At 34.7% G+C, this 14,912-nt stretch overlaps 1 protein-coding gene across 2 annotated transcripts in view; it reads right to left on the reverse strand.

Annotated features, from left to right (window-relative positions):
- Positions 1-14,912, reverse strand: part of LOC131160059 (ABC transporter C family member 2) — a 90,657-nt gene that overhangs the window by 20,116 nt on the left and 55,629 nt on the right. For both annotated transcript variants that reach the window (XM_058115374.1, XM_058115373.1), the window contains exons 13-23: positions 12,633-12,767; positions 11,423-11,529; positions 11,245-11,338; positions 10,204-10,371; positions 8,822-8,962; positions 6,416-6,616; positions 6,049-6,147; positions 5,757-5,909; positions 4,910-5,295; positions 1,505-1,685; positions 989-1,312 (exon numbers count right to left, since the gene is read on the reverse strand). In XM_058115374.1, coding sequence (XP_057971357.1) covers positions 989-1,312; positions 1,505-1,685; positions 4,910-5,295; positions 5,757-5,909; positions 6,049-6,147; positions 6,416-6,616; positions 8,822-8,962; positions 10,204-10,371; positions 11,245-11,338; positions 11,423-11,529; positions 12,633-12,767 — 1,989 coding nt within the window. The remainder of the gene's footprint in view (positions 1-988; positions 1,313-1,504; positions 1,686-4,909; positions 5,296-5,756; positions 5,910-6,048; positions 6,148-6,415; positions 6,617-8,821; positions 8,963-10,203; positions 10,372-11,244; positions 11,339-11,422; positions 11,530-12,632; positions 12,768-14,912) is intronic.

Below are 14,912 nucleotides of genomic sequence, written 5' to 3' on the forward strand. Positions count from 1 at the left end.
GAAAAGTAACCAGATTTGACGACCATTGGCAATTTGGCAGGACATGATGACTTCCCTTCTTCCAGATCATATCTTTGGGCTTACCCATTAAAAATTTCACACTACCTTCCATAAATAAGCCTCCCTACTACTTGTACCAGAGTATGGAACGAGCTGGGCCTGAAATGACTACACTAGCTGCCACCCCTTTTTATCACTCCAGCCACCTGATTCTTGCACTGTGCCAACAATGCTGGACTACAATAAGCACAAAAATCTCCATTTTTGACACTGGGGGCTGAGCAACACCTTTAAGCACCTCATTGCATCAAGATTTCTTCTTCTCCTCAGAAAAACACCAAGCCTGTGGGTATGAAGCCTGCCTCCCCCACCCAAAGATGGAATGATCCTTTCCCCCCTAAAGGAGCTAAGTGGTTGTAGTAGACTGTCAAATCAAGCACCACCTGATACCAGCGATTCCAAATATCCTCATGATAAAGTATCTTCAAACACAAAAAAAAATCAATGAAAGACACTCAGCAAACCAATGAGAAAACAGTAACAAACCTTAATTCATCGATTAGAACAAGGATTTTGCTCCTACAAGAATACAAAATTGCCATTGCTCACACTCAACAATTGCAGATCAAAGGATTTGCCTCTGATCTGGACTGTTTTCCAATGGACATCCTCTGTCATTACGTTCAAAATCATTCTGTTAAGCAATCACGGAAAGAATTGAAAGGGATGTGATAGATATTGAAATCCATGAGAGGGAGAGAGAGAGAGAGAGAGACATTTCAAGCCTAAACTTTTTTTTGAGAGTCTGAAGATAAGACCTTTGGGTTAACATCAATTTCCTGCAAATAAATTATTATTTCCCTCAATTTATGAAGCATCTTCTTAACCAATAGAGCATCACATTAATCTTTTGCAGCACATTAGGCAAGAACAAGTTATGTCTTCTAAAAGAAATACAAAAGAGTTTATAAGAGGAATCTGTATGTACCTGATAATATAGATAGGCTGCATAAAACAAAACCAAAAGTGGCATTATGGCCCACAAAGACATGGTGCTCACAATTCCTATCAACACAAAAGTTGAAAGAAGCTGCGACACTTGGCCCAGAAACATATTCACAAACATTGCAACATTCCGATCTATATCACCCAGATCCTTCGCAAACCTATTGATAATCCTTCCAAGAGGATTGGTGTGGAAGAAAACCATTGGAGCTCTTAATATAGAGTGAAGCATAGCATCATGCAATCTTTTGGCGGCATAAAGACTTGATATGATCAACCAATAAGAATTTATCAATGTCACAAGAACCTGAAGCCAGAAATATACATTAAGGAATAACATTTTCGCAGTCGTATAGAACAATAGTTCATGGAGAACAGGACAAATAATCCAAGAGGAAAACAAAGCACTTAAGCTATACAAGGAAGAATAGAAATAGAATGATATTTTCCAAAGGGATGACTTTACAGGAAAAATCAAATCAAACTACCGAACACATACCTGAGCAAAAGATAGAAAAGCATAAATCATATTGTAGTAACCAGGGCCATAAGTCTTTGAAGCGCTTTGATCGGTCCAATGACTTAACCAAGTGCTACTTGAAACTCGTAGAACTTCTGTTAGGACATAGCACATAAAGAGGACCATAACTACCCATACGCCACCTAATGCATTCTTATACCTGTGAATCAAGGAAAAAAATAGTATAAATTAATCAACAAATGATTTCATCCCATAATTAGAAACTTTTAAAACTACCAATACCAAATATAGTCATAAAGTAGGATAACTTTTACATACATATATAAATACAAACACACACACACACAGACAGAGATAGAGACACAGAGACATACATACAGTATAAAATTTTAACACTACCAATACCAAATATAGTCATAGAGCATGATAGCTTTTACATACATACAGACATGCACACACACGCGCACACATGCACGCACATAGGGCCGGCTCTTCATTAAGGCCATTGAGGTGCTTGCCTAATTTTTGGGGCCCCCAAATTTTTTTTTTTAATATAATAATGTTAACATTATTTATAGCTACTAGCTACTGTGTCAATACTCAGTACCCCTGCACACAATAAAGCCTATGCGCCTATATGTATAAATAGATTATAGACCCGCGCATGGCCTCTCTCTCTCTGTCTCTCTCCAGCCCCCGGGATTTAATTTAACTGTTCATTTCTCAATTTGTTACCCCATCCCCATGCATGCATTCACCATTCTCCATCTCTGCTAGTTTCATGGAATTCACGTGTTTGGTGGGTGGAATGCACATGCAGTGCAGCCAAAATTACTTGATGTACCTAAAAAAATTAATTTTAAATAAAAATAAAAATTAAACAAAATATTAAGGGCCCCTAATTAAACCATTTGCCTAGGGCCCAATATTGGGAAGAGCCGCTCCTGCACACACACATAAGGATGAAGCCCTCTGAAACAAAACAAAGAAAGCCATGGCAAAATCGGTTATGTCTACTCAATAACAGGAAAACCATCTGAGTGTCCAGAGGATTCTAGTAAATAGATATACACCTATTCCCTAATGTGTGATCAGTTATCAGCACAATGCTGCAATCTTCAAAGTTGGGCTGAGCTAAAAGATTAGTGTCTAAAAATTAATAAAATATTAGAAAAGCAGCAACAACAATACATCTAAAATTTAAGCAATAAGTGTTAAGTTATATCACCCATGACAACTAGCTCCTTCGAGTTGTATGTTTTCTGCTTGAAAGAATTGAAAGCTCCTTTAATATGCAAAACAAAATATGTATATATTTGCTTCAGCAAAAAAGGCCCAGCAATAGATACGCAAAGGATTGTTTGTGCAGTGCAACTCTCACTTGGCATCAAATTCTTTAGCAGTGCAACTCTCACTTGACATCAAATTCTTTAGCAGGCTACAATGTCATAATATAGGCTGTACTGCTCTGTGATTTTAATCTTCAATTGGGTTTTAATAAAAATTTAGATTTCAAGGTTGGATGAATACCAAGAAAACTGTCTTTGTCTTTTTCTATCACTTGCGCAGGATAAATATTAAAGCACAGCAAACTTTGCAAGTTGAGATTCATGTTAAGTATTAGGTTGCCAAATGGAATTATACAAAAGCAGGTATAATATCTAGTGTGCAATCAAATTCAATGTTTGGAATTTCAATTTCAATAAAATTATGAGTCCTTGTTTAGGAATTCCAAAAGGAAATTTCCACTTCAATTTGTAAAACAATAGAAAATTGAATTCGCAGATATTTCAATAATCTTTGGAAGACTATATACTAAGGAAAACAATATATTCAATTTGGATATACATAAATATATATATATATATATTAATATATATAGGATAACAATGTAGATTTTCAGTAAACATATCATATATATTCAATATGGATATTCAAATGCCAAAAATAATTTTCAAACAAAAGTTTTTACATCAGTTTTTCCTCTGCTCAACCCTCACACCCTGGTCATCTTCCCAGTCACTTGCATTCTCACTTACATTTAGACTCTGTTCAATTTTGTTATTTAGGTACTTTTTCAGAAAGCAACATCAATATGTAGTTTTATTTCTTCCCATTTAACAAAATGCATGGCCACAATTTTTTTACTTTGAACATTTTAATTTATGCATTTTCCAATGAAAAGACATTATTTTTCAAATCATTACATTTAAAAATTAGGGCATGAAGTCGCAATGTTATATTTTTCCAGTGTCCAAGCCATATTTTTGGTTACTAATAGCAATAAATTATTCCAGAAAGATTTAGCATACTAATTACTAATATTCTGAATGAATAATTAAAATTAATCAAGAATTCTTTAAATGCAAAAGCCATAATAAGAAAGTTTGAGCCTAGCTTTGGTTACAAATAAACATTTTCCAGCTGACATTACTGGGCTGTACAAAATATTGTCACAATTAACAGGCCATCCAAGATCCATTACCATTAGCCAAAATGGATAACATTAAAACAAAGAAAATTATTAGAATAGGTACTTCGGTTAAGGCCACATTAGAGAGAGATGGAGATCTACAGAAGGGGGCACAAAAAGAGGAGAGTATGAGTAAACGAACGAATGGGACGAATGGGGATGGGTAAGGGCAACAAAGACAAATGCAGAAACTAAGAGGGAGGAGAGAGATGAGGTCACACTAGAGCTATTGCCAGCAGCATTACACTAGATAACAATTGAACAGTGCAGATCAAGACCCATTCACTTCAACTGGTCACAACTCATGAAGGAATAGAAGAAAGGAGGAAATCATGATGATTATTAGTATAAAAATGACTAGGCATCATTTTGGAACTTTGCAAATCAGGTCTACATTACATATGGCTGCAAAAATCAGGTTTCTTCCTTTTGGGTAATAAAACCAGATTATTTTGATTTACTAATCAAGATTTCTGGCAAAATTTTATAAAACATTGGAAGTTGAAATTCAAGAAGTTACACAAAAATTTATAACTGAATGGAAGCCATTACTGTGGATTTCTTATTATGTCAGAGAGGGAAAAGAGTGCAAATGTACAAGAATACAATTTTGAAAGCAAAGGAATAAATACTACAGTTTGTTACTGTGAAGGCTTGATATACATTGTTGGCCCAAAACCTAACAGCTTAAGCTTTTGGGCAAAGTGGTAATCTAACATGGTGTCGGAGCCAGGTTTCCAAGAGGTCTTGGGTTCTAATCTTTTTGTCTGTGTTTATTGTTTGTTTGTTAAGAATTATCTTAATCCCTGAAATGAATGTTGTTCATCGGTTGTTTATCTCTCCATGTGCTGTTGGACTGTGCTACAGGGGAGTGTTAAGGTTTGATATACATTGTTAGTGCACAACCTAACAGGTTAAGCTTTTAGGTAAAGTGATATTCTAAAGGTTACCTCATCAGAACTTTCCAACTGACAACACCGGTTTCCCTTTCTTCCTTCTTGATGAGAACGGATTTTCCTTCTTTAGGCTTATTTGTATGGCTTGCATCTTTTGGAAACTCATTTACAACACCATTAGCAGCAGGTTTGGAGCTCTTTTGCTCAATGCTTTCATCATTTTCCTTCTCTTCCCTATACTCCTCCATCTTTCCAGCATTTTCCATTAGCTTTTGGAACAACATGCCATTATTGGAGAGATCCTCAAATGTTCCCTCCTCTTTAACCATACCTTCATGGACCAAGATAATTTTATCAACTTGTGAAAGAAAATGTAGTTGGTTTGTGACAAGGACTCTGGTTTTCCCTCTTAATTCATCCTTGATGCATTTATCAAAAACCTGGAGATGGTTGCAGTTAAAATTAGACCAGTATAATGTATAATTCAAAAACTCAAATATCATCAAATTTGAATAGCCAAAGATGCTGACGATAATACAGAAACATATAGTTGGGAACAAGGAGCAAAATAAATAAATAACTGACAGTAATTAATTGTTCAGAAGGAATTTTTCCATGATTATATGTATCATAAGCCAAAAAAGAAAAAATAAACAATTTTTCACAATTGCCTTACATGAGCTTTTATTAAATTTCCAGATTATCCAAAGAACAAAAATCCTCATTCTTACAAACATTTCTCAAAAAATTGTTGGTGCAAATGGAAGGAAGGCATGTCACTGCAAGCATATCCATTTATTAAAAAAAAATAAAAAGTATAAAAAGCATATTTAGATATAAGTAGAATGTAGAAGTCACAATAACAACAGTAAGAAGTGATTGAGATATCGTAAAAACATACCTGTCGAGCCACATGAGCATCCAGAGCACTTAACGGGTCATCAAATATAAACACATCTGAATTGGAATACACAGCCCTGGCCATGGAAACTCTTTGCTTTTGCCCACCACTAATGTTCACACCTCTTTCACCAATCTCAGTAAGATCACCACCCTAAGTAATAAGAAAGTGAAACAGACAAGTTTTTTGAGTCCCACTAACTACAACAAATACAAGGGTCCATAAATCACTGCTGCACCTGGATATTGCATATTAAAGAGAGAGAGAGAGAGAGAGAAAAAGAAACACTTACAGGCAGTAAGTCAAGGTCATGTTGCAAAGCAGTTACATCTATTGCCTTCTCATATCTCGCAGCTTCGAAAACAGATCCAAATAATATGTTATCTCGTACCTGTAAAGAAGGAATTTTAAAAGTGACCAGCTCAATGACAGTAAGCACCAAAGAACAAGTTGATAGCTTATACTTTCAATTCTGTACACTCAAACAGGACCCATCCAGTATGGATCAACTTTTATGTTCATAACATACGTGTTTTAACACTTGAGTTAGCAGAGTGCCAACAAGAAGGATAGTGACATCAATTTAAACTCCATTGATATTTTAATATAATATCTCTGGAAAAGACATACAATGTCAAGACGAAGAATCAAAAACTCACAGTTGCATTAAAAATCCAAGAAACTTGAGGGACATAAGCAACTGTGCCTCTAACTACAACACTTGATCCTGCCACCGAAGGAAGCTCCCCGAGCATTGCTGAAATAAGTGATGTCTTTCCTTCTCCAGTACTGCCGACAACTGCAACTAAGCTACCAACTGGTATATCCAAATTAATATTTGATAATGTTGGACTATCTGCCTGAAACGCAGAAAAGAAAAATTAAATACTACTTAATGCAGAAAATCCAGAAGCCAGCTTTGGAAGCCCATTGGATTCAAAATCTTAACTAATGCACTGAATTGAAAAAATAATACACACACACACACACACACACAGAGATCTCATGTAAATACCATGGAATAAGGTTTGATACTATTTATGGAGATTCAATAAATATTCCATTCAAAAAATAGAAAGTTAGATGGATGTGTGTGTGTGTGTGTGTGTGTGTGTAACCTTTCCCTGTACCCCAACAGTATTTTAAGTAGAAGGGTTGAGCTTTGAGACTCCTCCTAGTGTGGCTCAAAATGAATTTGAGAAAAAAGTTTGAGATTAATTATTCAACTGAACTAACATTTTAATTAAAATTCTCAATACAAATGGTGGTTTATTAAAATTTATAAATAAAAGCCCAAAACAATTTCTGGAAAATGAAATAAACATCGCTCATCTTCAGGAATAAAAACAATAGATGATCAACCTCAACAGCATTGTGCTTCTCTTTAGTCTCTTTGCCTGGTAGTATGCAGTTCAGAAAACTCATGCATAAATCCTAGGTTGAAACCATTTGTTTATTTCAGGTACCAAGCAAGCGAAATGCCACACCACAAAGTCAATAGTCTATCTTACAATAATTTTTGAATGCACAGCCTTAAACTTCGTCATGGTAAAATATTTAGCTCTTGCTAGAATCATAAAAAGTTATTTGCAAAGAACTGTAGGAATAATTAAATCTTATCCCCACCAAGAACTGTAGGAATGGGCTATTTTAGTATAATTTGGCATCAAATGGAGCCTTCAATATTCTTCTATTTCTAGTAAGTCAGTCCAGCATCATGAAGTAGTTACTGTAACACATTATAATAGCAGGTTCTCTTCATGCTATAGTAACTCGCTGGCATAAAAATTCTAGCATTTTGGATAATAGACTACATGTAACTTAAGCTTAAAAAATCCCAATCTTGCAATAACAAAACATGCAGCTTCTGCGCCAAAAAGGAAGTAATTTTATAATGCCTGATAAAACTTTCCAAGATTGAACATTTTGACCAACATTCTACTAGCATCTAAAAAGGCGGATAACTATCCTCACATTATCAGTTAATGCAGTATGGGAAGTACCAAGCAGTAATAGTAAAAGGCAACAAATAGTGATATGACCAGGATAGTTGCAATCTTTGGAACACAGTATAATTACAGTTGTAGAATCATTGTTATCTTATCATCTGCCCTCAACAAACATTGAGATAATGCTGAAGAACCATGTGGTCCACTATCATGACCACCATAAGTGATGGTAAAACAATGATAACAAGTGATGCATGATACAAGATGGCATTTATATATCTATTTATCTCATTATTTATGGATACTGTAGCATTACAATCGCTTAGAATAAGGATATTTATTAACGATGCACTTAGCAATCCCAGAGGTTCAAATTCAAAGCATTAGAAATTAATTTTAACAGGTCTATGAAGTGAATTGGTTTTTGAGTTTTAACCTACCATATATGCCCTCTATTTTACCTATCTCTTGATTCCACTCCTGCTCCTCTTCTTTTCTTGCTTTACATCAAGTGCTATAAAAGCACGAATCCCTAATCTTCCTTCCAATCCTTTCTGCACGACAACCCAAACCTTCAAATCATCTTCTCCCTTCATCATATTGTTCAGTAGTGCTATTGACAGGCACTATTCATCAGCCCTGTTCATCAATACTGTTCAATGGTACTGTTAACCATAATTGCTCATTGTTGAAGAATTTCTAATAATCGGTTAACTTACGGAATAGTTAGGAGTCTCCCAATTTACGTCTGTGTTTACTGGAAGACCTAATCACAGCCAAAGGTCTACCCTATATTTTTAATGTGTCAAGTACATCACAATGACCATAATACTCTCACTCACTCTTAGTTACACAGGCAGCTCTAATAACCAAAATTAGCTTTTTGCTAATTTAGAATCTCGGTTAAAAAAAAAAATGTACTTGCTATTGATTTCAGCCTAAAATAATTCAAAAAAAAAAAATCATTAGTCAATTTACATTAATTAAGTGGCTGCAAGCATATTTTCAAAAGCTAGATGTTTTAGTGAAAAAAAATGTTTGATCCAGTTAAACCACAAATACTAAGAACTACAATGGTCATATATGTATACAGAAGCATCAACGCTCAATGCAGACCTTTCCTTCCCAAGAGAAATATCCATCCTTGACTGAGATTGCTGGAAGCCTTTGCTCAAGAGGAGGATTTCGAAGAAGAACTCTCTCTTCAGCTAAAAATAATTCCTCCAGACGTTTCAAGGATACATTGGCATTCACAGCCTGTTAAATTATTAGCAGCATTAGAAGCCAAAAACAATGGTTTGCAATTTTTTGTATTTAAATAAATGCTGTTTTCATAATTAATAAGTAAAATATATAACAAGCTAGAGAGAAAATGGTTTTTGAGAGTAAACTAGCTACAAAATTCAGGAAGAAAGACCCATCTATGAAGAATTAGTTTCTGTCAAAATAGTTATCATTGCCCACCTCCATCCAAATGAAGTTAAAAGGCACATCAAAAACAGCTATACAGACAACAGCTTGATAAGTAACAGCTGAAACTTCAAAATTCTACATAAATATAATAGAAAACAATAGTATATAAACAAGTATTTAAATGAATTTCTAAGTCAATATCACCAAGAGCTTGGAATGTTCTGGTTCATGGAACAGGAACAGAACCATAATATGGCGCATCCTCTAAAATGTGGAAAATTAGGGGTACACTTATATAGATATATTGGTGTGAAATATGCAACAGAACTTGTATATTTTGTGGAGGATATCGTGTTTCAGAATCTAGAAGAGATTTTCCTTTTGTAAAACAGATTAAAAATGACTTAAAATGTAACTATAATGCATTAATTCTCGACTTTAACTAATAAAGAAATAAATTATGTGAAAAATATTGGATCAAAACTTTGGATCATTTGATTAAGTGTTCCAGAATGAAAATGTACCGTGTTTTGGATCTTTGTACCAATATGTAGTTCGCTAAGGTGTTAGCATTGAGTAAAAATTTCTCAAGCCCAAAAACAGGACGTGAACAAAATTATTTGACTTGAATACACCACATCAAATAAAAGACTGAACTCTTCATTATCACATCCTAAAATTTTTCAGAAATTTCATTATGAAATCAAATAACATAATATAAATACACTAACATAACCTACGGAAGTAAGGTTAAGAATGAGAGGAATCATTTAATGCATGATCTTAAACAAGAGATGGATGCTACCTCTGGATGACACATAACAAAGAGAACTCTTTTGTTTCAGAAACTAGAAATTGAAGTTTTTGACAAAAGTAGGGTTAGAAATGTGAGAGAAATTTTTCATCTCAGATGACAAATATATTGATGCAAACTTGCAAGACAGAGCAAAGATTAAACCCAGCAGTTCAACAACAATGATGTCAGTTATCTACCTTCTGAACATGACAAATAAAAAATCATAAAAATAATAAATCAGTATGTTATACCATAACAAGATCAAAGCAGCAACTAAAAAAGACCAAACCTGAGTTATTATATTAGGAAGCATGAATAAGGGAAACCGTAGCACTGCAAATAAAGAAAGTGATGTAAACGCCCTTGCAGGTGTTAGATCCCCTCCAAGTAAAGTGAACATTCCAAATGAAATCACAGTCACCACAACTGGAATGCTGTTTAGTATAAAACCATTAAACTGCAAAACAAGGAGCAAATTATGGAAAATAGAAAGGCATTATGTACTGCAGTGTATGTTTTATGCAATGTAATAGCATTCATAGAAATGCCAAAATGTCAAACACCATCATTTGAATCAGTAATTCATGGTTAACATACATTATGTAAAACACATGTTCATCAATCAAGATACAGGGATAATTAGACCAGCATTTTATTGAATACAGCCTTAAACCTAATTTAATTATCATTATTGTTCAAAAAATAAATTTTTTTTTCCAACATTCATCACATAACTCATGAACTTACAAAGGATGATTAAATCCAACGCAACAAGGATGCGCTAATCCACATTTGTTCAGCATGCCATGCAGCACCATATAAAGGTGACAAAAATTGAGAAGACATCATTTGGAAAAAAAAAAGAAAAAAAAAAATCATCCCAAGTAGAGATAAGCTTGCTGCATTTAATTCTGCAGCTGCTGCTTCAGATGCAACACATCAGCATCTCACATCAACAATCCTGTAAATGTCCTTTGCATCCTTGCTTGAAAATATTACAGAACAAAAATTCATGATATCATAAGTGACACATGGATGCAATAGCAACACAAAGTGATGGTAAATTAATATCACATCGGCTATTGATTACTCATTAGAAACATATAGGAACATTTCAAAATATTGAATAGAAATATTTGGACAATACTGAAAGATTAAATTGGTTAGATAAATCATAGTAAGAGAATTATATTTTTAAATATTTATTAAATAATATTGGAATTATATTGGCCTATCACAAAATTGGAATTATGTTGATCACCTTGACAAAATATTACATTATAAAAATAATAACAAGAAACAGATGGAGAACATTTTACAAAATCCATACCGATCCAAGCAGTGAAGCTTTTCGGAACCATGAGAGCTCATCATTCCGAACGCTTTTAACTTTAGATTCAAAACTATTTTCCCATGCATAACATCTGAAACATTTTCAGCATACACTTTAGATGATCATTTTGTACTATGGTAAAAAATGACTTCACATTTCACAAAATGAAACATACTTCACAGCATCCATGGCGGCCAAAATTTCATTCATGAGACCAATTCTCTTGTCTGTACGCTGCAGCCCTTCCTTAGAATATTTCTGCATTCGGGTTATAATGATTGTCTGTATCCACAAGAAATTATAGAAAATAAGAACATGTCAGCTCAAAAGACAATTATTATCAAATACATAGTCAAAGAGTGTGGGAAACTGCTATAATACCCTGAAACCTCAAAACTCAAAAGCATTTTACAGACAGATGAATCCAATAATCCATTCTGAACTTCATACAGATAAATTCACAGTTCAATAAACTGCAGAAACCCAAAAGAGGACAGAAAACTGACAAAGAATATAGAAGACAAAATTGAAAAAGTTTATCCAAGATAGAAAAACAAGTTTAGACTAGCATGATACAACCACCTAAAGGCAAATGCGTGCACCCCCACCTTGGCCACTTTCTCCACAACCAAACCCCAAAAGTAGAACCAGGAATGCCTCCCAAAGGAAGATATAAATAAGTCAAAGGTCACTCCTCAACAAGACAACCCACAAATGAAACATAATGACAGACATCCTATACCTTCAGCTTTAAACCAACTAAACTAGACTTCAAGACATAATATCTTGATTAGCATTTAAACATAGCTACCATTTAAAGAGCACATCTTGATTACAAAGCATTTTGTGCTGTAAAGCAAGGTAAGCTAGGTCCAAATCCCATTACTTCATCCATTGAGCTCAGACTCCCCTATACCAAGGTGTAGCCATAATTATGAAGACAGTTAAAGATAGTCACAATGGAATTTTTTAAGACAAAAAGGTAGAATTTTTGTAGTCATCAACATTGACTGTTCTTTCATTTTTATTCCTAGTTTTACTTAAAATTACAAATAGCATATCACTTTGTCCAACTATTTATTTTGAAAATGTTTGATAAAGATTGTAGCTCCACAATCCTAGCATAGTAGTTAATATAGTAAATATCCTAAATGCACGTGTTACCTGCCTAAATCAACTATACAAATTTAAGATTATCACAAAACAAAATGGGGCAAAAAAAAAAAAAAACAAAAAAGATACATACAACATCCTAAGCGCACACGCGCTGACACACACACACACACACACACATATGTATGTATATGCACATAGATTCATTTTCAAATGGCGCCATAAACAAAAGTAAAATGTAGATGGGTATGAGGGACAAAAACTCAAGGTACCTGCATGGGGAACATAAGAACTAGTATCAGCGAGCCTATAAGTGAAGCAACACCCAGTTGCTGGTACAGAAGTACCATCGCAATGAAAATGCGAAATGGTGCTGACCACAAAGTGTGAAGTGATTGGCATATTTGCTGCGTAAAAATGAGAACAGTTTAGTCATAAACCAAAGAAGGAATTTCACAGATCAATATTAGCTACTGAAATATTACTCATTGCACTTTGTGAAGCAGATAGCAGTAATATAGCCCAACTTGTCCCTGTGGAAGTAAGTTCTCTTTCATTGTCTACAGGGTATTAAGCACCTTGTATGTTTTATAATACAATAAAGATAAGCTGCTGTTATCCAATAATAAGGCTATAAAGCCCTTTTCAGCTTTTTTTATGTTGCTACTCAGATAGGCTGGAGCTATGACTCTATCGACCCTTATTATTTTATTAAAGAAAGAGAAAGGATTTGGGTTGGTAGGGGTGCATGGAGGACGGGTAATCCATAAAATCTAGTTACATATCATTTTTCCCCACTTTTCCCAATCTATATTCATGATATTATAATGCTGCTTTAACTTTGCTAACACTTGAATACCAAATAGTTTTGAATGCAAAGTAGTTACCATAACCTTCAGTCTGAGTAATTGAGTTCTCTGGACTAGAATGAAAGCAATATGATAATTCCGTACCCTACTATTCTCAAAGAAAACAAGTATTTGAGCAATAATGCTGCAACAAAAATTCAGAGGCAGGAGTATCTGAAGACAAGGGCTGATGGAGGGGTGTCAGGTGCAAAAACAACTATCAAAAACAAGAAGCAACTTCAAACCAAAGCAGCTAATAATTTCTACAGGGTAGTTCTTCATCTGAGATAGATAGAGGAAAAGATTCTCGTATCCAAGTTTGACAGTGTTTTAAAGGCATTTTGGTATGCCAAAACAGATCAAGTCTCCTTTTCAAAAAGCTTAAGTCCCGAAAAGCACATGATTTTCTTTTCTTTCTTTTTTTTTTTCCACATGAGGAGGTGAGGGCGTTAGGTGTGCATCCAAGAGAAAAAGGAGTGCCTCTGGTGCCTTCCTGAAGGAAAGATATGCTTAAGGGGATGCAAGATGTACACCTTGCTGAAGAAAAAGGCCCTCCCTCCTCCAAGATGATGTGCCTGAAAATTGCTAAAGATAGTAAAGAGACAAAGTTTGAACTGCTGAAATTTTGGGTAATGAGAGATGTCGTTTGCCTTCCAGATCTTCTCAAGTAATGTGTTTTGCTCTGTCTTATGGCTGGCTGGGAAGATAACCTTTAACCAATTAATAACTTAGTTTCTTTGGCGTAGCAAACACCTGTGCCTTTGAAGTTTATGGGCAAAGACAGCTGGAGTAATTGGAAATTAAGCGCTTGAATTTCATATAAATGATTTCATAATTTATTTAATAAATTTTTTATTATCTACAATATGAATAATTTTTTTTATATGCTTTGAAATAAAATTAAGGGCAAAAGACACTAATCTCCCCCAAGGTTTGGCAATAAGACAAGGACCTCCCTTGCAGTTTCAAAAATCCCATAGGACCTCCCCTAAGGTTTCAAAATTGCCACAAAGCTCCCCTGACAATTGATTTTCGGAACCCTTACACCTCTCAAAAGACTTGTGTTATTGAAAAATACAAGGAGAGGTTTGTGCTTTTTTGGCGAGGCCTATGGAATTCTTGAAACCTCAAGGGAGGTCCCTATAATTTTTAAAACGTCAATGGAGGTCAGTGTCTTTTTGCCAAACCGAAAGTGAGGTCAGTGTCTTTTGCCCTAAAATTTAAATTCTCAAAATCTTATGCCTCACCTCACACCTTTGCCTACACTGGTTGAAAAGGCACCTATGGTTAACTACAGGGGGCAGGGCTAGTGATAAAGCAAAGATGTTATGAGAGTCATTAGCTAGAATGCTAGAGGTCTATGTGATTCTAGGGAATAAGGGTTAATTACAAAGGTTTTGACTTCATATTCTCTTTTTCCTGCAAGAAACCAAACTAAGTTTGGTAAAGTCGACAACAGGTAAGGATTGTGAATTCCTTCCCTCAAATTGTGCAGCAGGCAGGATCGTAACCATCTAGGATACGCATTCTATTTCTAGAGTTGATTGTCTAGTAGGTACCTTTCTATTTTTGTTTTATCAGAGGTTAATGGTATGGATAAGCAGTGGCTTACCTAAGTTTATGGTCCTTTTACTATTCCCACTTGCCTCTGCAATGAACTGTATATGGTGTGGGTGATTTTAATGCACTCAGGTTTTCTTTTGT

Source organism: Malania oleifera, chromosome 7 (assembly GCF_029873635.1).
Source record: "Malania oleifera isolate guangnan ecotype guangnan chromosome 7, ASM2987363v1, whole genome shotgun sequence".
Taxonomy (NCBI): Eukaryota; Viridiplantae; Streptophyta; class Magnoliopsida; order Santalales; family Ximeniaceae; genus Malania; species Malania oleifera.